This window comes from Nicotiana tomentosiformis, chromosome 8 (assembly GCF_000390325.3).
Source record: "Nicotiana tomentosiformis chromosome 8, ASM39032v3, whole genome shotgun sequence".
NCBI lineage: Eukaryota > Viridiplantae > Streptophyta > Magnoliopsida > Solanales > Solanaceae > Nicotiana > Nicotiana tomentosiformis.
In genome coordinates, this window is record NC_090819.1 from 92,246,091 (window position 1) to 92,268,909 (window position 22,819).

Consider the following 22,819-nt stretch of genomic DNA (forward strand, 5'->3'; position numbering starts at 1 on the left):
ATGCACCGGAGTTTATACCCATGCAGCTAGTTGTCCCAATTCGGCCCGAGGTTAGGGCAGCAGTTTCGGAGGGGGAACAACTTAGACTCGAGAGGTACAAGAAGTACCACCCTCCCACTTTCAGCGGTTTGGCTTCAGAGGATGCTTAAGGTTTTCTTGAGTAATGTCACTGTATCCTCCGTACTATAGGTATTGTGGATTTTAGTAGGGTTTCTTTCACGACATTCTAGCTTAGAGGAGCAGCCTACTAGTGGTGGCGATCATACGAGTTGGATAGTCCGGCTGAAGTAGCTTCACTCACTTGGACTCAATTTTCAGATATGTATGGCAGAAATGCATGGCACGCGGAGTTTGAGCAGTTGCACCAGGGTTCTATGACCGTGTCAGAGTATGCAGTCCAATTCAGTGATTTGGCTAGGCATGCACCAGCCTTGGTTGCTACTGTTCGAGAGCGGGTTCGTCAATTTATTGAGGGGCTCCACCCTAGTATCAGATTCAGCATGGCCCGAGAACTGGAGATGGACATCGCATACCAGCAGGTGGTATCAATTGCTAGGAGATTAGTAGGTATGCAGATTCGAAAGAGAGAAGAGAGGGAATCTAAGAGACCTTGAGATTCTGGCACGTATAACAGTTCTCGTGCCCCAGCTACAGCTCGTCAGGGTAGGGGTTATGGGATTCGCCCTGTTCATTCAACACTTCTAGATGTCAGTGGTACTCCGACCACTCCTAGGCCCCAGGATCCCTATTATGCACCGCCAGTGTTTAGTGTACCTCATGTACGGGGTGCTTCCAGCGGTCATTCCAGTCGATCAGGCCTAAGCCAGTCACAGAAGCCACGTCCTCCGAGAGCTTGTTTTGAGTGTGGTGACACTCGTCATATGGTGTAGGATTTCCCTACACTTAGGAGGGGTGCACCTTCACAGATCTCTCAGTCCCCACCTATACCACAAGGCCCTCAGGCTTCTCAAGCCATGATTACTGCACCTGCTGCCACTCCACCTGCACGGCCAGCTAGAGGCAGAGGTTGGACAGGTAGAGGTCGCCCTAGAGGGGGAGGCCAGGCAAGATATTATGCCTTTCCTGCTAGGACGGAGGCAGCTGCATCTGATTCTGTTATCACAGGTATTGTTACGGTCTATCAAAGAGATGCATCAATCTTATTTGATCCAAGTTATACTTATTCTTATGTGTTATCTTATTTTTCCCCGTATTTGGGCATATCTTGTGATTCTTTGAGTTCTTCTGTTTATGTATCTATGCCCGTAGGTGATTCTATTATTGTTGACTGTGTGCATCGGTCGTATTTGATTTTTATCAGTAGTTTTGAGACTAGAGCTGATTTATTATTGCTCAGTATATTGGATTTCGATATTATTTTGGGCATGGACTGGTTGTTTCCCTATCACGCAATCCTTGATTGTTACGCCAAGATAGTGACGTTAGCTATGCAAGCTCTACCGCGACTAGAGTATAGAGGTACATTGGATCATATTCCTAGCAGGGTTGTTTCATTTGTTAAGGCTCAACGAATGGTTGAGAAGGGGTGTGATGCATATCTGGCCTATGTGAGAGATGTTAGTATTGATACTCCTATCGTGGAGTCAGTTCCGGTAGTAAGGGACTTTCCCGATGTATATCAAGCGGATCTTTCTGGTATGCCACCAGACAGGGATATTAACTTTGGCATTGAATTGTTACCGGTCACTCAACCCATTTCTATTCCACCATATCATATGGCCCCGGTAGAATTAAAAGAATTAAAAGAGCAGTTACAAGAGCTGCTTGATAAAGGCTTCATTTGGCCTAGTGTATCGCCTTGGGTGCTCCTGTCTTATTTGTGAAGAAGGATGGTTCTATGCGGATGTGTATTGATTACCACCATTTGAACAAGGTTACAGTGAAGAACATGTATCTATTTCAACGTATTGATGACCTATTTGATTAGCTTCAGGGTGCTAGGGTATTCTCAAATATTGACTTGCGTTCAGGCTATCACCAGCTGAAGATTCGGGAGTCAGATATCCCGAAGACTACTTTCAGGACTTGGTATGGTCATTACAAGTTCTTTGTGATGTCTTTTGGGGTGACCAACTCCCCAGCAACATTTATGCATTTGATGAATAGTTTCAGCCTAATCTTGACTCATTCGTCATTGTGTTTATTGTCGATATTCTGGTATACTCCCGGAGCTGGGAGGATCATGAGCAACACCTGAGGACTGTGCTTCAGACTTTGAGAGGAAAGAAGTTATATGCAAAATTTTCAAAGTGTGAATTCTGGCTTGATTCAGTGGGATTTTTGGGTCATATAGCTTTGTGCGAGGGGATCCAAGTAGATCCGAAGAAAATTGAAGTAGTGCAGAGTGGGCCCAGACCATCATCAGCTACTGAGATCCTGAGTTTTCTTGGCTTGACGGGGTATTATCGCCGATTTGTAGAGGGTTTCTCTTCTATTGTTGCACCTATGACCAAATTGACCCAGAAGGGTGCTCCGTTCAGGTGGACCGGGGAATGTGAGGAGATCTTTCAAAAGCTCAAGACAACTTTGACTACAACCCCAGTATTGGTACTACCTAGAGGTTCAAGGTCTTATACTGTGTATTGTGATGCGTCGCGTATTGGTCCCGACATAGTGTTGATGCAAGATGGTAGGGCGATTGCCTATGCGTCCAGACTGTTAAAGATACATGAGAAAAATTATCCGGTTCATGACCTCAAATTAGTAGTTATTGTTCATGCCTTGAAGATTTGGCGGCATTATTTGTACTGTGTCCATTGTAAAGTTTATGCCGATCACCGGAGTCTACAACATCTGTTTAAATAGAAGGATATTAACTTTTGGCAGTGGAGGTGGTTGGAGTTGCTTAAGGGTTATTATATCACCATTCTCTATCACCCCGGGAAGGTCAATGCAGTAATTGATGCCTTGAGTCATAAGGTGAAGAGTTTGGGCAGCTTAGCATATTTACCGGTAGCAGAGAGGCCTTTAGCCATAGATGTTCAAGCCTTGGCCAATCAGTTTGTCAGATTGGATATTTCCGAGCCGAGCCGAGTTTTGGCTTGTGTGGTTTCTCAGTCTTCTCTTTATGATTGTATCAGAGAACGTCTGTATGATGACCCCCATATGCTTGTTCTTAAGGACACGGTATAGCACGGTGATGCCAAATAAGTCACTATTGGGGATGACGGTGTATTACAGATGCAGAGCAGGCTATGTGTGCCTGATGTAGATGGTTTGCATGAGTTGATTCTCCAGGAGGCTCACAGTTCGCGGTGCTCCATTTATCTAGGTGCTGCGAAGATGTATCAGCATTTGAGGCAGCACTATTGGTGGAGGCAAAGGAAGAAAGATATAGATGGGTTTGTAGCTCGGTGTTTAAATTGTTAACAGGTAAAGTACGAGTATTAGAGACCGGGCATATTGCTTCAAAGACTTGAAATTTTGGAGTGGAAGTGGGAGCGTATCACTATGGACTTCGTAGTTGGACTCCCACGGACTTTGAGGAAGTTCGATGCTGTTTGGGTCATTGTAGATTGGCTGACAAAGTCCGCACATTTTATTCCAGTCGGTACTACTTATTCTTCTGAGCGGTTGGCTAAGATTTATATCCGCGAGATTGTTCGCCTTTACGGTGTACCAGTGTCCTTCATTTCAGATCGGGGAACGCAGTTTACACCATAGTTTTGGAGAGTAGTGCAGTGAGAATTAGGTACACAGGTTTAGTTGAGTACAACATTTCACCCTCAGACGGACGGACCGTCCGAGTGAACTATTCAGATATTGAAAGATATGCTAAGTGCTTGTGTCATTGATTTTGGGGGTTCTTGGGATCAATTTCTGCCACTTGTAGAATTTGCTTACAATAACAGCTACCAATCGAGCATTCAGATGGCTCCGTATGAGGCTTTATATAGGTTACGGTGTCGATCTCCGGTGGGTTGGTTTGACCCGGGTGAGTCTAGGCTATTGGGTACTGATTTGGTGTAGGATGCTTTAGAAAAGGTTAAATTGATTCATGATCGACTTCGCATGGTGCAGTCTAGACAGAAGAGTTTTACCGATTGGAAGGTCTGTGATGTTGCTTACATGGTTGGGGAGAAGGTTATGCTCAAGGTTTTACCCATGAAAGGTGTGTTGAGATTTGGGAAGAAGAGCAAGTTGAGTCCTAGGTATATTGGGCCTTTTTAAATACTTAAGAAGCTTAGAGAGATGGCTTATGAACTTGTGTTGCCGCCTAGTCTATCGGGTGTTCCTCTAGTGTTTCATGTATCGATGCTCCGGAAGTATGTCTGGGGTCCGTCTCATATTTTGGATTTCAGTACAGTACAGTACAATTGGATGGTAATTTGACGTATGATGTGGAGCCCGTGACCATTTTAGACCGGTAGGTTCAAAAGTTAAGATCAAAGAACATAGCTTCAGTGAAAGTGTAGTGGATAGGCCAGCCAGTCGAAGAAGATACCTAGGAGATTGAGCGAGATAGATGGAGCAAATATCCACACCTATTTGAGTCTCCATGTATGATTCTAAACCCGTTCAAGGACGAACGTTTGTTTAAGAGGGGGAGAATGTAAGGACCCGAACAATAGTTTTGAGTATTACAGCCCTGTTCCCCCATTTACTGCTCAATTTGTGCTTTACAATTGTTATGAGACGTGCCAGGGTAATTGGTTCATGTCCGGTGAGGTTTTGAAATAAATTGAGACACTTAGTCTCCAAAATGAAAACTTAAGTTGAAAAGGTTGACCAGATGGTGGCTTATGTGTAGACGACCCTGGAATGGAATTTTGATGGTTCTAATAGCTCTGTATGATGATTTTGGACTTACGAGCGTGTCCGGAAAATTTTTTGGAAGTCCGTAGTTAAATTAGGCTTGAAATGGCTAAAATAGAAATTTAAGTTTAGAAGTTTGACCGGGGAGTTGACTTTTTGATATCGGGACCGGAATCCGATTCTGAAAAATGGAATACCTCCGTTATGTCATTTATGACTTGCGTGCAAAATTTGAGGTCAATCGGACTTGATTTGATAGGTTTCGGCGTCAAATGTAGATGTTGGAATTTCTAGTTCCATTAGGCTTAAATTGGGGTGTGATTCATGTTTTTAGCATTATCGGATGTGATCTGAGGCTTCAACTAAGTTTGTATGATATTTTGGGACTTTTTGGTGTATTTGGTTGAGGTCCCGGGGGCCTCGGGTGAGTTTCCGATGGTTAACGTATTGAAATTTGGACTTAGAACAAAGCTGGAAACTTTCTATCATCTGATGCAATCGCACCTGTAGAATTTGGCTCGCAGAAGAGAGTGTGGGAGTGCAGAAGCAGAAGAAGGGAGAGTGGAGCAGTGGCCGCAGGTGCGGAGGAGAATTCCGCATCTGCACGGCCGCAAATGCGGACGAAGGATCGCAGGTGCGCTTGGGATCACAGAAGTGGACGCTTCATTGCAGAAGTGAGTCCATAGAAGCGAACTCCTTGTCCGAAAAGGCGAAGGCTGTCGCAGAAGCGGGAGATTCACCGCAAAAGTGGAACCGCATATGCGGTTAATAATTCCACAGAAGCGGAATCTCTGGGCTGTGTACAAAAATAGAGGGTTCCGAGTTTTTGTCATTTTTGGACATTTCCAACACAGTTTTGGGGCGATTTTCAGAGAGAATTTACGGGAAAACTTGAGGTAAGTTACTTGTGATCATTGTTAGTCAATAATATTGGATTATCGTTGAGTATTTCGACTAGATTATATATTTTTGAAGTGAAATTAGAGGATTTGGGCCTAGGGATTTCAAAATAAGAATGTGAGATTTGGAGGTCGAGTTGATGTCAGAATTTGGTAAATTTTTTATGGTTGGACTCGTGGTTGAATGAGCGTTCATATTTTGTAACTTTTATCAGGTTCCAAGACATGGGCCCTACGGGCGATATTTGAGTTAAAGTTCGGATTTTTGTTGGAAAATTTGTATTTTCATATTGAATTTATTCCTATAATTGGTATTGACTGAATCAAATTAATTATGACTAGATTCGAGCCAATCGGAGTTGGAAAATCGAGAAAAAGGCATATTGCTTGACTGATTGAGCGTGATTCGAGGTAAGTGGCTTGTTTAACCTTGTGTGGGGGAAATTTCCTTTGGATTTGATACTATTGTAACATTTTGTGCTATGTGAGCGTTGTGTACGCGAGGTGACAAGTGCATACACAGGCTAAATTTGGAAATATTGGTTCTTGCTGAGTAGTTTTCTTTTAAATTCTTTAACCGAGTTGCTTTAGTATATGTGGTGATCATGTTTAGCTTAGTATCACATGTCTACGTGCCTTAACTCTTACTTACAATATGTGTAACTTGCGTAGCTGAATTACCTGCTTTTCTTGATTTGATTTAAATCTTTAACTGTGAGATTCTTGCTGTAAATTCGTTGTTTTCTTCGGATATATGTTGCATATTTACTTTGGGACTACGAGGCGGTTTCTCAGGAGATTCCCCTGTACTGCATATTTACTTTTGGGCCTACGAGGTGGTTCCTCGGGAGATTCCCCTGTACTGCATATTTACTTTTGGGACTACGAGGTGGTTCCTCGGGAGATTCCCCTATGCTGCATATTTACTTTTGGGACTACGAGGCGATTCCTCGGGAGATCCCCCTGTACTACAAATTTACTTTTGGGACTACGAGGCGGTACCTCGGGAGCGCCCCTGTTGTGTACCTCTAATTGTTGTGTTGTTATCTTTCTGTAAATTTCGTTTATTTCTCAGTCACTTCATTACCCTTTTATAAATTTCTGCCTTATTTATTATTATTTTCAGTAGGGCCTGACCTGACATCGTCACTACTCTACCGAGGTTAGGCTTGGCACTTAGTTGGTATCGCTGTGGTTTACTCATATGCTTCTCCACACCTTTTTGTGCATATCCAGGTACTTCCTATCAGACCAGATATCAATAAACTAACTGTACACGGAAACTTCAAGGTACATCTGTCAGCGTCCGCATACCTCGGAGTCCCCCTCTATCCTTATTATGTTGTCTTCCTGATTTCTCTTTAGACTTTAATGTTTTGAGACACTTAATAAATTCTTAGAAGCTTATGATTTATTTCTACCGGGTTTTGGGAGTCAAAGTTATTTGACTGCAGTTTTAAATTTATTTCATATGTTGAAAATTTGGCTTCCGTTTTATTTTATGTATTTCTTCAAAATTTGTTAGGCTTACCTAGTCTTAGAGACTGAGTGTCATCACGACCTCCTACGGAGGGTGAATTTTGGGTTGTGACAATTGTTATGAGTTATTGTTGGCTATTGGTATTGGAATCTGACCGTTGTCCAAGTTCGTCACTGTTTTCAACCTAAGGTTATGTTTGTTACTTATTGAGTACATGAGGTCGGTTGTATTCATACTACACTTCTGCACCTTGTGTGCAGATTTTGGATGCTGATGTTGCTGTGCATGGTGGGAGCTGGCCCTGAAGATGTACCTGCGTTCCGGTCATAACTGCCTCTTGTTCTTGGTAGCTTTATAATTATTAATCTGTTCATGTATATTTTAAACAAATGATGTATTTTTTTTCATACAGCTTTGTAAACTCTAAATCTTAGAAGCTCATGATTTGTACTACCAGTCCTTGGAAATTCTTTGTATAAAAGTTCAGTTGTGTTATCGTTACTTCTCTTAATGAATCTCATTGATATTAGATTGCTTCTAATTGACTTACCTAGCGAGTTGAGGTTAGGTGCCATCACAACAAGTTATATTTTGGGTCGTGATACTTGTAGGCTTAAATACATTATGACGGTTACGTGAATATAAGACTTTTGAAACTTGTAATTTTAAATATGGCATAATATTTCTATGGTTATAAGAACTTATCATTAAAGGTAAAATAGAAACTTCAAGTCAAATTATTTCTTAATTTTAAAATGTATCACTCTCTCTTGAATGGACTAATAATAAAATCATGTCATTCTTTAAACGGATGGAATATTATATATTGGACGATTTATGGTAGGCTGAAAGACGAGTTTAAAGATTTTCTCCAAGATATTTATGTCATTGAGCGCAATGTACTATTGAACCAATTACCTCTTTGCGACAGTGACTTAAAATACTCTCAATTTGCCGCTTTAGAATTTATCATAAACTATGAACCTATACTAATAGTATGATATCAAGTTAATTACCAGCATAAGGGACGGAGTAAGAAGTTTACAAATACTTTAGTTCAAGTCGTATATTTGTATTTATAAATTTATTAAATATATACAAAAATTAAATTCAAAAATCAATTGCTAATATCTAATGTTAGTCAACTAAAATTCAGAACTCAAAAATTTTAAATTCTGATTTCAAATGCAACATAAAATTTTTACACATCTTCCCTCTCTCTCCTAGCGGTTAAAAACATTTTTTACAAAGCTCGCGTGGAGGAAAAATTGGACCAATAACTATAGAGGCACGTTTTTAATTTCCATGGAACATATTTTAATTTCCTTTAACGTCCCCCACCCGACAGAGGACAAATTTAAGATTTCATCAAACAAAAGTTAAGAAGGGAAAGCAACTTTCATTGGTTATAAATTGGAGGAACCAAATGAAGTGAGATGCGCAAAAACTTCATCTCTTTGAGACCATTCTGACTAATCCCAATAATTTCAGAAAGAGACATCTCTTTAGCTCTAAGAATGGGATTTGAAAGGGTACGTAATATTCATGTTCAATTTTTTTCTATAGTATTTTCTTTCATACTCAAGTTCAAAGACGAGCCAACTCACTAGTATATTATTTTATAATAAAATTAACCTAATACTCATTTCATTTCAAATCATAAAAGATTTTTTAATTAAAATTTCTTCTTTTGTGTTTATGAGATAGGAGTTTGACATAATGATTGTCCCAACAAAAGGTGAAATCAACGCGCCACCGCCACCACGGAAGAATTTGAGTCTCAGTGTGGTAGAATCTGATGATAAAGATATTAAGACGTCTTCGCAAGAACTGGACAGAATTTTGACTCAATATATAGAGACATTGTCCCATCGGACAGAATATCATATAGGTAAGTATATGTTCAGTGGCTTTTTCTATAAATATATAGCTATCACTTTAACTTTTATACACAATTTAACAAAATAAAATTAAAAGACTAGTAAGCTAAGGTCCGTAGATTGGAAGGCTAAATATCTTTGGATAGACGCGAGATCAACAACTATAACAACTATAGCTGCATGAAGCCATGAAGTATGATAATGTTCTTTGCTATCCCTCCCGAAAGGGATAACATATATATCCACAGAAAAGAGACTATGGATATCCTAATTTGGCTTTAATTTCCGTAAGTGCTTACCTAAACGTAGAGTAATGCAATCACTTTAATTAACACATTTGCTCATCAAAGAATTTCTTGTTTGATTTTCCGTTGTTAGAATTCAATATAACTAAATCAGTGAATTGAGTTCCAAACTAAATATTTTTGTACTTTTAATAAATTTTTTAATATAAATATTAAAATTATGTGAAAATTAATTACTAAATTCACGAAATCCATAACTTTTGCACCAGATCCGCCCGCGGAGCTCTCTCTTCATCAGGGTGGACACATAGGAAATTAAAGTTTTTCATGTTTATTCAACTGTTCCTTGAGTTACTAGAACACTCTCTTACCATCATACCTATTTGCCTATAATTGAAGGATATTTTTGGAATAAAAAAACTTAGCTTTTTAAATGAAACAAGGTGTGATATCTACCTCATATTTTGTCACCCTAACTACCTTCTCCCACATGCCACAATAATGATGTGCCTAATTCTCCACACGTTTCTAATAGTTTGTGTTCCACAATTTGTATATATACATGTACTACTTTTAGTTATGTGTACTTCCGACAACTAACAGTACCAATGACAAATAATGGGTACTCATTCATGCAATATATTTTTGAATTCCATTAAGTATTAATTATTAAAAAATAGGGATAATATATAAGATTCTCCGATTTTGTCTTTCCTGCTCAAACTTTTATAGTACCTCTATGTTGTTGTCCAAAGTAAATTTAATACCACCCTTAAAGTTGATTTGGCAAAGAATGTATTATCACATTTCTATATGCACGTGAAAGGCAAGAAAAAATATTAAAAAATAATTAAACTATGCACGTGTTATCTTTTAATTGGTTGTTATCAATTAATTGCACTTAAATATTTATTATTAAATATTTTTTGCATTGTTTATTTTCTTATTCTTTGTTCTTTTATTTCTTTTTCTTCTTTTTCTTTTTCTGTTCTCTTTTATGTTCTTCCTTTTTCCTCTTCTCCTCTCTTCTTAATCCCCACATGTTTTCTTTCTTTATTTTCTTTGTTTTCTACTTATTCTCAAATTCCAAATCAAAAGCTCACACCTTAACTCTTTAGTTTGTCGAAACTTCACCTAACTCCTTTTCTTCTCCTTAGTTATTGCTAGTCTACTACTACTCCTTTTATTCTTTCACCGTATTCCTTAATTAATATTAGGTATATATTTAATTCTACAAATGTCATTATTAAAGGCAACCCAATTTCTACTTTCTCTTTTTTCTCTTCCAATTTCTACACCCATTAGTTTATATTTTTTAGACCCAACAGTAATGCGTTTTTAATTTTAGCTCTGAATATGCTGCCTTTTTCCCCCACAAAAAAAAATTCGAATTTGGTAATGAAAAGAAGTAAAAAATAATAAAATATGAAAGTAAATGGATTGTATTGTTGATTTTTGAAGCTAGTTGGACGGTCTTCAATGGTAAAAATGGTTGAAAGAAATTGGACGGTGATTTATTACAATTTATAGTTGTTTAAAATCTGAAAATCTTTTTAATTAAAAATGGTCCGATGGTTGCTCTCTGTAGGGGTGGGCGTTCGGTCGGTTTGGTTCGGTTTTAAGAAATTCGGTTCGGTTATTTGATTTTCGGTTTTGTAAAAGTAGTAACCGAAATCGAACTGAAATATGTTCGGTTCAGTTCGGTTTAAGAAATTCGGTTCGGTTTTCGGTTAGAACATTATCATATTGGGCTCTCTCTATGTAATAATTGGACTGACGAATTTGTTGGTTTTCTTTCAAAATTTCGGTAAATTAGACTGAAACCAACCGAAAATTTATTGGTTTGCTAATAATTCGATTTTTCGGTTAACCGAAACAAATAAACTAATAACCGAAAACCGAACCGAAAAACTGAAATTTTAAAATTTTAAACCGAAACCGACCGAAAAAACCGAATAACCGAAACCGAAATAAAAATATTTTTGGTTCGGTCGGTTTTTTCGGTTCGGACCGAAATATGCCCACCCCAAGCTCTCTGTAGGGAGTTATGAATTGGACAAAAATGGTGAAGGGTGTGAAACTGTTGAGTTTTAGGGATGATGGTTGTTTGGAGTATTTTTGGGAAGGGGGTGGTTATTGTTGAATTAGTCTAGGAAAAAAAAAGTAAAAATCATGCAAATGACACGTGTCAGCACGTGTTTACACAGCTAAGATAAAATCTGGTTTTCGGCTTTGAAGGAGTTATTAAATTTTCTTTGGCCAACGATAGGGAGGTACTAGAACACTCGTAAAGATTGAGTAGGAAACTTATTTATCTGGACAAGTTCATGGAGTATTTTACGTATTATCCCTAAAAAATATGTAGATTATTAGTTAATTTCGTACATGTGCCAAAATTAATTTTACAACGAGAAGTATAGAAACTATTTCAAGAATAATGTAAACAAAACCTTTTAGTCATACTTGTTCTCGAAATATTTAAACTTAGCCTCTTTAAATGGGTTCTTTACAGGTTATCCAGTTAATATATGTTACGAGCATCATGCTGCTTTAGCTCCACTTTTGCAATTCCACTTGAACAACTGCGGAGATCCCTTCACTCAGAACACTGTTGATTTCCATTCAAAAGATTTTGAAGTGGCTGTTTTAGATTGGTTTGCGCAACTATGGGAAATTGAGAAGGATGAATATTGGGGATACATTACCAATGGTGGCACAGAGGGAAATCTCCATGGTCTTTTGATTGGGTAGGCATCACTTTCCCATCTCCATTGATAGACAGTTTCTTCTACTTCCAATTTAAGAGTCCACCACTTGAGGAGTTGATGAGGTCTAGTATTATATATATATATATAACTTTGCCTAAAGATTTATATAGCCAATCCTAACTTATTTGGGACAGAGACATAATTGTTATTATAGAATAGTCTAACAGACCTATTTTGCACTTGGAGACATTCTACAATATTTATACTTGATCTAAAAAAAGAGTTATGTACACATTTAGAGACCTCATATTCAATGATGTATTTCTCTTTTACCATTTCAATATTATTTGTGCAGAAGAGAGTTACATCCCACTGGGATAATATATGCATCAAAGGATTCACATTACTCGATTTTTAAAGCAGCAAGAATGTACAGAATGGAGATAGAGACCATCAATACTTTAGTCAATGGGGAGATTGATTATGCAGATTTGAGATCAAAATTACTTCTCAACAAGAACAAACCGGCCATCATCAATATCAATATTGGTAAATATTATTATAAGATTCTTTATCTTCCAAACTTCAATATATGGTCAAGTAATCTTCCCATTCTCATACGTGGAGTACTACTACTTTTAACAATAATTTAGGAACTACCTTCAAAGGAGCTATTGATGATCTTGATTTGGTCCTACAAATACTTCAAAAATGTGGTTATTCCAATGATAGATATTACATCCATTGTGACGCTGCACTATATGGGCTAATTGTCCCATTTATCCAACATGTAAGATTACTTTATAATCCGTTATATATTTTCTTTAAAAAAATTCCCATCAATGGAACAAATAGAAAGTGACATAGTTCTCTATTATATTTGACAACAGGTGAAAACAATTACCTTCAAGAAGCCAATAGGCAGTGTTTCAATTTCAGGCCACAAATTCTTGGGATGTCCAATGCCTTGTGGCATTCAGATAACAAGGAAAGGTTACATTACTAGTCTCTCAACAAAAATCGAGTACATTGCTTCCGTTGATGCTACAATTTCTGGTAGTCGAAATGGCTTGGCACCAATATTCTTATGGTACAGTTTATGCATGAAAGGCCGTGCCGGATTGCAACAAGATGCCAAAATGTGCAACGAAAATGCCCGATATTTGAAAGGTCGACTTCATAAAGCAGGAATTAGCGCTATGCTCAATGAGTCTAGCATTATCGTTGTCTTTGAACGACCTAATGACCCTAAGTTCATTCGTCATTGGCAACTGTCTTGCACAAGAGATATGGCACATGTTGTAGTCATGCCGGGCATCACAAGAGAAACAATAGACAGTTTTTTCAAGGATTTAATGCAGGAGAGGGAAAAATGGTACCAGGTTGGAACAACTGTGCCTCCTTGCCTAGCAGATGATATTGGCTCTCAAAATTGTCTTTGCTCCAAACAGAAGATGCGTCATTGAATTCCTTACAAGACAAGACTTGGAACGGTCGTAGATTTGGAGTATGCTTTTATGCAGAGGTGGCTCAATAAAATTGGTGATATAACGCCAAACTTTTAATAAATAAAAGACCTTAAATTTATTTGTGTTTAATCTTTTTGAGAAAAAAAGTTGGTTTTCTGCTTGAGTTGCATTATCATCTTATTCAACTAAAATGGGACTTGTTCATATGTAGAACACTTTCCCATATTGTTTGATTCTTCTTTTGTTGTTTGTTATTAATTTATTAAGAGCACCTCTTGAGACTATTAAATTTCAATTTTTTTCTTTTTTGAGTAATATATATATATATATATATATATATATATATATATATATATATGGTTCATATTTTTTACCCTTCGTATAAATATTCTGTGTTGGATAAAATTGTAAAATAGATATTTAGTGTTTGTTTTCTTATTAAAAAAAATTAAAATTTTCGTAAGATTTAAAAGGAAATGGAGGAAGAGAATGAGTAGGTTTCAAACTCATTAAGGTCGATTCATATCACTTTACGAGGGTTTTTTCCTTTAATTACGTAGGTTAAAAAAGGAATAAAGAATCACAATTAATATTTTTATTTTTTTACTTAATTAATATTTAGGATTTTGAGATCTACTATGAATTTTCCACTATGACATTTTGTTACTCCTATATCTTTTCAATGCAATTAGATATTACAATCTCCCACGTAAGGAAGGCACTAAAACAAACTCCTAATAGAGTTCTATTTTCAGAAAAGATTCATATTCATATGAAGCTATATGAATGGCCAATAAAATAATTTTGGAACAAGTTTTCCATTGAAAATAACCAAGATGAACTACTTCACATAACACTATATGCGGTTGTATTCAGATGAAAATAACCAAGTTTTCCCGAGGCCAGTGATTTTGATACTTTTCCTGATGTGCCAAAAAAAATCAAAAAATAATATCAAATCTCTATCATCACCATCATTGTATGTGATTGTATTTAAGTAGTGTTAATTTTGAATTAATCATCTGGGTATGTTTGTATTTTTAGTCCTGATCTTTCTTCTTTTATGTATCTATTCTTCTATTGTTTATCTTCCTCTAAATTATCTATATTATGAGTTTTCATTCACAAGAGTTTTTCGAATAAATTTGAGTTGGAAATTTTTATTGCATTGTACTGCCAATATATATGATGAGTATGGATTAAATTAACTCTTATTTATTTTATTTTATTATTTTTTGTTGATTAAGGAGCACAGTTGATTAAATTTGAGTTGAAAATTTTTATTCTTTAAATTTTCAAGGGTAATGACAGGACCAATCACCTTGATTAATATGTTAGTATATTTTTGTCAATTGTCAGTCAATTCTTATAGTATGAGAGTATTTGAGTTATAAAAGCTCAACGGTGTCTATAGGTGAAATGAAATTTAGGAAGCTCCAACTGTTTTTTTTAAATTCCAATTTTAGTTTAAATGAGGATCAATTTGTTCTGGCACAACATTTAATATTTAGCTCATAATTTGTGATGATCCAAAATGTCATCTTTAAATTTAATAATTAATCATGTATTTTAAGACCTATAAAAGAACTATTTATCACTCCTCGACTTGCGTGTGCAGTCCGTATAATTTTCCAAAAAGTTTTTGTGTGAAAAATGGATTAAAATGTGAAATAGAGCTTTCAAACTCAACTGAGTTGACTTTGGTCAACCTTTTGAGCAAACGGACTCGGATCAGTGTTGACAGTTCCGATAGGTCCGTATCGTGATTTGGGACTTAGGCGTATGCCCGAAATCGAATTCCGAGGTCCCTAGCCTGAGATATGGAATTTTGATGAAAAATTAAAAGTTTAAAAGCTTAATGATTTTTAAGAAATTACTGGTGTTGGATTTATTGACACCGGGTCCGTATTTTAGTTCTGGGGCCCGTTATAGGTCCATTATAATATTTATGACTTGTCTGCCGAATTTGGTGAGAAACAGAGTTAATTTGACGTGATTCGGACTTCTAGTTGTAAAAATATACGTTTTTAAATTTTTCTTGAAAATTTCATTCTATTTGGGGTTCAATTCGTAGTTCAAGAAGTTATTTTGAAGATTTGATCATGTAAGGAAGTTCGTATGATGTTTTAAGATTTGTGTGCATGTGTTGGTTTGGAGCCCCGAGGGCTCAGGTGAGTTTCAGATGCTCAACGGGATATTTTGGACTTAAGAAAGATGGCAGATTTTGGGTGTTTTGTTGCAGAATATTTATTCATCGCGATCGCGTAAGGCAAGCAGAGAGGCCAGCCAAAGTTATTCTTCGCGTTCGCGAATTTGAGTGTGAAGTGGTGCTTCGCGAACGCGTGGCCAAGGTCGTATTCACGTAGAGTTAAAGAGGCTAAAGCTGAGCCACACACTTTACTCATCGCGATCGCGCGAGGTCGTTCGCGATCGCGTAAGTCTGTGAGTCAAAGCATCGCGTTCGCGTAAAGTAAATTTCTGGGACAACAAAGTAGAGCTTCGCGACCGCGACCGCGATTAAGAAAAACTGGGCAGCCAAAAATGTGCTTCGCGATCGTGAAGTATTGTACGCGATCGCATAAGGTAAAATTTGGGCAAACAGAACTTAAATTCTAGAAAATGGGATTCGTCCTATCATTTTCAACCAATTCCAATTTTTGAGCTCGGGTAAGGTGATTCTTGGGCGATTTTCACGGAAAAATATTGGGGTAAGTGTTCCTTATCCTATATTGATTATATTTCATGATTCCATACTCATTTATATCATGTATGAGAGGGATATTTACAAGTTGGAAGTATCCAGGCTAATTAGCGACTAAGTATGAAATTTGACAATTTGGTTAAGTTAAAGCTGTAGAGAAGTTAATGAAACTCTAGGATCAACCGTAGCCACGGTTGATTCGTAACAGATTACGGATTTGTTATTCGCAAATCGCTGGACCAGCCTATAACGTACTTTTCTCGGAATATGACAATTTGTCAAGAACCATACCATACCAACCGACGAACACCCTATTCAATAGATTTTTTTCAGATCCACCACTTCATTTTAGGTTCTCTTATAGTAGTAAACTAGACGAATTTAGCCCGTGTAAAGCACGAGCTCAACATTTCATACTTTTAGGTAGCAAACTCCTTTCACTTTTCAATCCTCTAGTTGGTTTAAGCAATGACAACAATTCAGAATATTGATGATTTATATTCTGATATAATTGGTCATTATTTTCAACCAACATACTCTCGTAGCAAGAAAGTCAAGTAAACGTAACAACAAGTGATAACTAAGTATGATAACTTGGACAGTGAAATAAACCTCAAATGTAAAATATTCTTTATTTACAATTAGGTAATGTAAATTCAGAAGTCTCAAACATGAAGACACAAAAACTGAAAAGTAAAATACATGCCATGTAAATCAAACCTCCCAAACATTTAAGTTGCAAAAACAAAAGAAGCGAGTTTAAACCAACATCGGCGGCTAATAAGCATGAGTTGAGATGAAAAAATGTCTAGAGTTGGTGGTCTCATTACAGATTTCTTTACAACTTCTCAATAAAGAGAGTTTCCATCTTTTTGACAGGCCGTGCATCTATTTTAGCTCTTTGGAAAAAGCTAAAAATAAATATATCTCTTGCACTACTACTTCTCTTCAACTTAAATGAACAAAGGAAAATAACCTCATGTCAATTATCATACACTATGTAATAATCTAATACACAACATCATAATTATACCCTGTGGCTACATTATTGACATATATAAGGATCAGAAATTTACAACCATGCTATTGCCGTGCTTTTTAGTGAACAAGCACAATATGAAAAATAAATCTCATAAAATACAAAAGTGACTTTGCTACATTATTTCTATAACTCAGCTGACCATTTAAGTAATTAATTCCTCCATCCACAATAAAAAATCAATTCAAAGAGTATAACTTTATTTTTCCATTAAAAAAAGAGAGGATTGACCACAAAACGACATAGTCCAAACTGCCAATCTCTGCTCAGGAAAACAAAGAAGACATTACCATAAAAAGTAATCAGAATAATTGACAGAACATAAATGCCTTACTGACCTTTGAGTGTTTAGTTAACAAAGACTTTTTCTATTCCCATTGATTTCCTTTAATACCACTGATTGCTAACAAATTGACACAAAATAGTCAATGAGCATAAGCATGTGCAAAATCAGTTTAAAAAAGGGACTAAGACTCAAGAAATACTACAATTTCCTTTAATAGATTTTATTTTTTCCATTCAGTCCAGCGGTGATGGAGGATGAAAAATAAAAGGGAAAATCTCACGAACAATACCTCATTGTAGATCACTCAGATTTCTAAAATGTTGCGACCTCTCAAAGAACATCTTTGAGTCCGTCTAGGCAGAACCAAGAAATTTGGCACCAGATATTCAAAATAAAACATGCATAAGTAGATTTAATTAAGAAAAGAGCTAAATGCACAAGATAAACATCAAAAACTTCTATTGCAATAAGCGGTGCAAATATAATCTATGGAATTCGAAGAGAAAAAGAAAAAATTTCCAAATAGGGAACACTTACATGTAAGTCATAAATATATGCAACAATGCTAATTATAAGTCCAAATAGTTAGATCAAAACTCATTCCATCATTAAGCAATTAGCAGAGGTGTTGATGGTTTGTTCTGTCTCCATAAAACAATAGCAGCCAAGAAAATTCTTCCATGAAATTGGTAACTGTTAAGAGATCTCAAAAAAGAAAAGAAAGGAAAGAAGATTGCAGAGAGAAAAAAGAAGAAGATTTGAGCAAGAATTGAGAGAAAATTATACTATAAAATAAAAATCATAACAGACATATACAAGATGAATAAAGTAAAATTTTTTTTGAAAGAGTGATGATTCTAAACTTGGTGTGTTCAAATGGTGAAATGGCAGACCAAGATTGGGCACGCTAAAAATACATGACTGAGCCTAGATAATTTAATGAATATTCATTGGTCCATTAAGTTGGTTACTGTAACGACCCAGCCGATCGTTTTGAGAGTTGTAGCCCCGTTTCCCCATTTACTTCTCATTTTGTACTTTATAGCTGTTATGTGACGTGTCAGGGTAGTCGGTTCGGGTCCGGAGAGATTTCAGAATGAAATGAGACACTTAGTCTCAAAGTTGAAAGTTTAAGTTGAAAAGGTTGACCAGATGTTGACTTATGAGTAAATGACTACGGAATGGAATTTTGATGGATCTGTTAGATCCGTTGGGTGATTTTGGACTTAGGAGCATCTCCGGATTGTGATTTTTGAATTATGCTTGAAATGACGAAAGTTGAAAATTTGAAAGTTTGACCGAGAGTGGACTTTGTTGTTACCAGGCTCGGATTAAAGTTCCGGTAGTTGGAGTAGGTCCCCTGTGTCATTTATAATTTGTGTGTAAAATTTGAGGTCAAAAAGATGATTTGATAGGTTTCGGCATCGTTTGTAGAAGTTGAAATTCCTTAGTTTTCATTAGGCTTGAACTCAGGTGCGATTCGTGTCTTGATATTGTTTGAGGTGATTTGAGGGCTCAACTAAGTTCGTATCGTATTTTAAGACTTGTTGGTATGTTTGGTTGAGGTCCCAGGGGTCTCGAGTTGATTTCGGATGGTTAACGGATCGAAAATGAGATTTATTGCATTGATGAAGCTAAGGGTCTGCTGGTGTAATCTCACCTGCGGAGCTTTGATCGCAGGTGCGAGCTCGCAGGTGCGGCCTATGTTGCGCAGGTGCGAGGGAATTACCGCACCTGCGTGGCCGCAAATGCGGCGCTGGAAGCTCGAAAGAGGAAATGGAGATGGGAGCTGGGTCCATAGAAGCGGCTTGGTGGCTCGCAGAAGCGAGTCCGCGGGAGTAAAATCATGGGACGCAGGAGCGGAGGAAGCCGCAAAAGCAGGAGTGTGGTCGCTTCTGTGACACCGCAGAAGCGAGGTAAGTAGACGCAGGTTTGAGGATGCCTTGGCAGTGTATTAAAAATGAGGGTTCCATGTTTTTTTACCATTTTAGACATTTCAAGCTCGGGATTGGGCGATGTTTGAGAGGGATTTCAAGGAGTTTCTTGAGGTAAGTCCCTTGTGCTCATTTTTAATCAATAATCTTGTTTCCCCATTGAATTTTTCACCTAGTTTGTGTGTATTTAAGGTGAAATTTGGGAGTTTGAGGCTAGGGATTTTGAGGCTCGTGGTTGAATAGGCTTTCGAATTTTGTGACTTTTATCAAATTTCGAGACGTGGGCCCGGAGGCCAGCTTTTGAGCTGACTTTTGACTCTAGATTAATAACTTAGTATTTTCTTATGAAATTGATTCCTTTAGCTCGTGTTGATTGTATCGAACTGTTTGTGGCTAGATTCGAGGAATTTGGAGGCCGATTCACGAGGCAAGAGTGTGTTGGAGTAGGGATTTGCATGACTTGAGGTAAGTAACAGTTCTAAATTTGGTTCTGAGGGTATGAAACCCCGTATTATATGTCATGTGTTTGGTTTTGAGGTGACGCACATGCTAGGTGACGGACGTATGGGCATGCAACGTACTAATTGTGACTTGGTCAATTTCATGAAACTGTGTAGTTGAATAATTTGTTGTTATATTTACATTCTCCATGTATTAGAGAAACTGAATTGCAAATCATGTTAGAAATCATATTTATACTATGTGTTGGCACTGTAGGGATCCACAGAGGCCGCGTACATGTTAAATTATCTGCTAAATAGTTATTTTGTACTCAGTGACTGTTTTACTTGCATATCATATATCAGTTTCTATTGTTCTTTGTTGATACATTATTGTAATGACCCGGCCGGTCGTTTCGAGAGTTATAGCTATGTTTCTCTCATTTCTACTTATTTTTGTGCTTTTTAGCTATATTATGATGTATCCGGTTAGTTGATTCGAGTCCGGAGTGGTTTCGAAGTGGATTGAGACACTTAGTCTCTAAAGTAGAAGCTTAAGTTGGAAAAGTCAACCAGATGTTGATCTATATGTAAATGACCTCGGATTTGAATTCTGATGATTCCATTAACTCTGTTAGGTGATTTTGGACTTAGGAGCGCGTTCGGAATGTGATTTGGAGGTCCGTGGGAGAATTAGGCTTGAATTGACAAGATTGGAAAATTAGCGATTTTTGGTCGGCAGTGAAAAATTTGGTATCGGGGTTGGAATGGAATTCCAAAAGTTGGAGTAGGTTGGTAATATCATTTGTGACGTGTGTACAAAAATTGAGGTTATTCGACGTGGTATGGTTGGTTGCGACATCGGTCGTCGAATTTGGAAGTTTTAAAAGTTCTTAGGCTTGAATCCGAGGGTAATTTGGTGTTTCGATATTATTTTCAGTGATTCAAAGGTTCGAGTAAGTTTGTATGTTGATATATGACTTTTTGGTATTTTTGGTTGAGGTCCCGAGGGCCTCGGGGTGATTCCAGGTGGTTAACGAATTTGTCGAAGTTGGAAAGTGCACCTGAAGCAGCTGCTACTGCTATATCTGCACCTGCGGAAGGAGGAGTCGCAGGTGTGAGGTCGCTAGTGCGCAAGGGGAGTCCGCAGGGGAGGGCAGTTTTGGGCTAAGCAGGATGCACATGTGCGAGAAAGTGGTCGCATCTGCGAGCCCACAGGTGCGACACCTGGGGCGCAAATGCGGAGAAGGGGATTCTGGGGAAGCTTCACAGAAGCGGAAGGAAATGCGCAGATGCGTGTCCGCAGGTGCGAGATGTTGGGCTGCAGATGCGGAACCTGGACTCCTAAGTGAGTTCCGCACCTACGATGAATATTTCCATAGGTGCGGTTGCGCAGAAGCAAGAAATGGTCCATAGGTGCGAAAAGCCTGGGCAGAAACCATAAATAGAACCCTTTGCGAATTTGGTTCATTTCCACCATTTTCAAGTCAGTTTTTTGGAGCTTTTGGGGTGATGTTTGAAAGGTGATTCATGGGCTATCAGTGAGATAAGTTGCTTGAGCCCTAATACTCGTATATATGGTGATTTTCTGTTATTTAATCATGTAATTAATGAAAATCAGGGGTTAGGGCTTGGGATTTTTGAGAGTTTAATTTAAGGATTTAAGGGACCAAATGATGTCAAATTTTGAAATATTTCATATGTATGGACTCGTGAGTGAATGGGCTTTCTAGTTTTGTGACTTTTATCAAATTTCGAGACATGGGCCCGGAGGCCGGCTTTTGAGATGATTTTTGACTCTTGATTAATAACTTAGTATTTTCTTATGGAATTGATTCCTTTAGCTCGTGTTGATTGTATCGAACTGTTTGTGGCTAGATTCGAGGAATTTGGAGGCCGATTCACGAGGAAAGAGTGTGTTGGAGTAGGGATTTGCACGACTTGAGGTAAGTAACAGTTCTAAATTTGGTTCTGAGGGTATGAAACCCCGTATTATATGTCATGTGTTTGGTTTTGAGGTGACACACATGCTAGGTGACGGACGTATGGTCGTGCAACGTACTAATTGTGACTTGGTCAATTCCATGAAACTGTGTAGTTGAATAATTTGTTGTTATATTTACATTCTCCATGTATTAGAGAAACTGAATTGCAAATCATGTTAGAAATCATGTTTAAACTATGTGTTGGCACTGTAGGGATCCACAGAGGACGCGTACATGTTAAATTATCTGCTAAATAGTTATTTTGTACTCAGTGACAGTTTTACTTGCATATCATATATCAGTTTCTATTGTTCTTTGTTGATACATTATTGTAACAACCCGGCCGGTCGTTTCGAGAGTTATAGCCATGTTTCTCCTATTTCATCTTATTTTTGTGCTTTTCAACTATATTATGGTGTATCGGATTAGTTGGTTCGAGTCCGGAGTGGTTTCGGAGTGGATTGAAATACTTAGCCTCTAAAGTAGAAGCTTAAGTTGAAAAAGTCAATCGGATGTTGACCTATATGTAAATGACCTCAGATTTGAATTCTGATGGTTCCATTAACTTCGTTAGCTGATTTTGGACTTAGGAGCGCGTCTGGAATGTGATTTGGAGGTCCGTGGTAGAATCAGGCTTGAATTGGCGAGATTGGAAAAATAGCGATTTTTGGTCGGTAGTGGAAAATTTGGTATCGGGGTCGGAATGGATTTCCAAAAGTTGGAGTAGGTTTGTAGTATCATTTGTGACGTGTGTATAACATTTGAGGTCATTCGGACATGGTTTGGTTGGTTTCGACATCGGTTGTCGAATTTGGAAGTTTTAGAAGTTCTTAGGCTTGAATCCGAGGGTAATTTGGTGTTTCGATATTGTTTTTAGTGATTTAAAGGTTCGACTAAGTTTGTATGTTGATATATGACTTGTTTGTATTTAAGGTTGAGGTCCCGAGGGCCTCGGGGTGATTCCGGGTGGTTAACAG

The 22,819-nt window shown here is 37.6% G+C and overlaps 1 protein-coding gene across 2 annotated transcripts in view; it reads left to right on the plus strand.

Moving 5' to 3' along the window:
* Positions 1–13,752, plus strand: part of LOC104095606 (histidine decarboxylase-like) — a 196,148-nt gene extending 182,396 nt beyond the window's left edge. Inside the window, exons 1-6 of one of the 2 annotated variants that reach the window (XM_070182506.1) lie at positions 8,547–8,687; positions 8,863–9,046; positions 11,793–12,027; positions 12,344–12,537; positions 12,642–12,778; positions 12,879–13,752. In XM_070182506.1, the coding sequence (XP_070038607.1) occupies positions 8,673–8,687; positions 8,863–9,046; positions 11,793–12,027; positions 12,344–12,537; positions 12,642–12,778; positions 12,879–13,454 (1,341 nt within the window). In that variant the 5' untranslated portion in view covers positions 8,547–8,672 and the 3' untranslated portion in view covers positions 13,455–13,752. Of the gene's footprint in view, positions 1–8,546; positions 8,688–8,862; positions 9,047–11,792; positions 12,028–12,343; positions 12,538–12,641; positions 12,779–12,878 lie in introns of those variants that run through there. The other variant, XM_070182507.1, reaches the window with a different exon arrangement.
* The last annotated feature ends 9,067 nt before the right edge of the window (positions 13,753–22,819 follow it).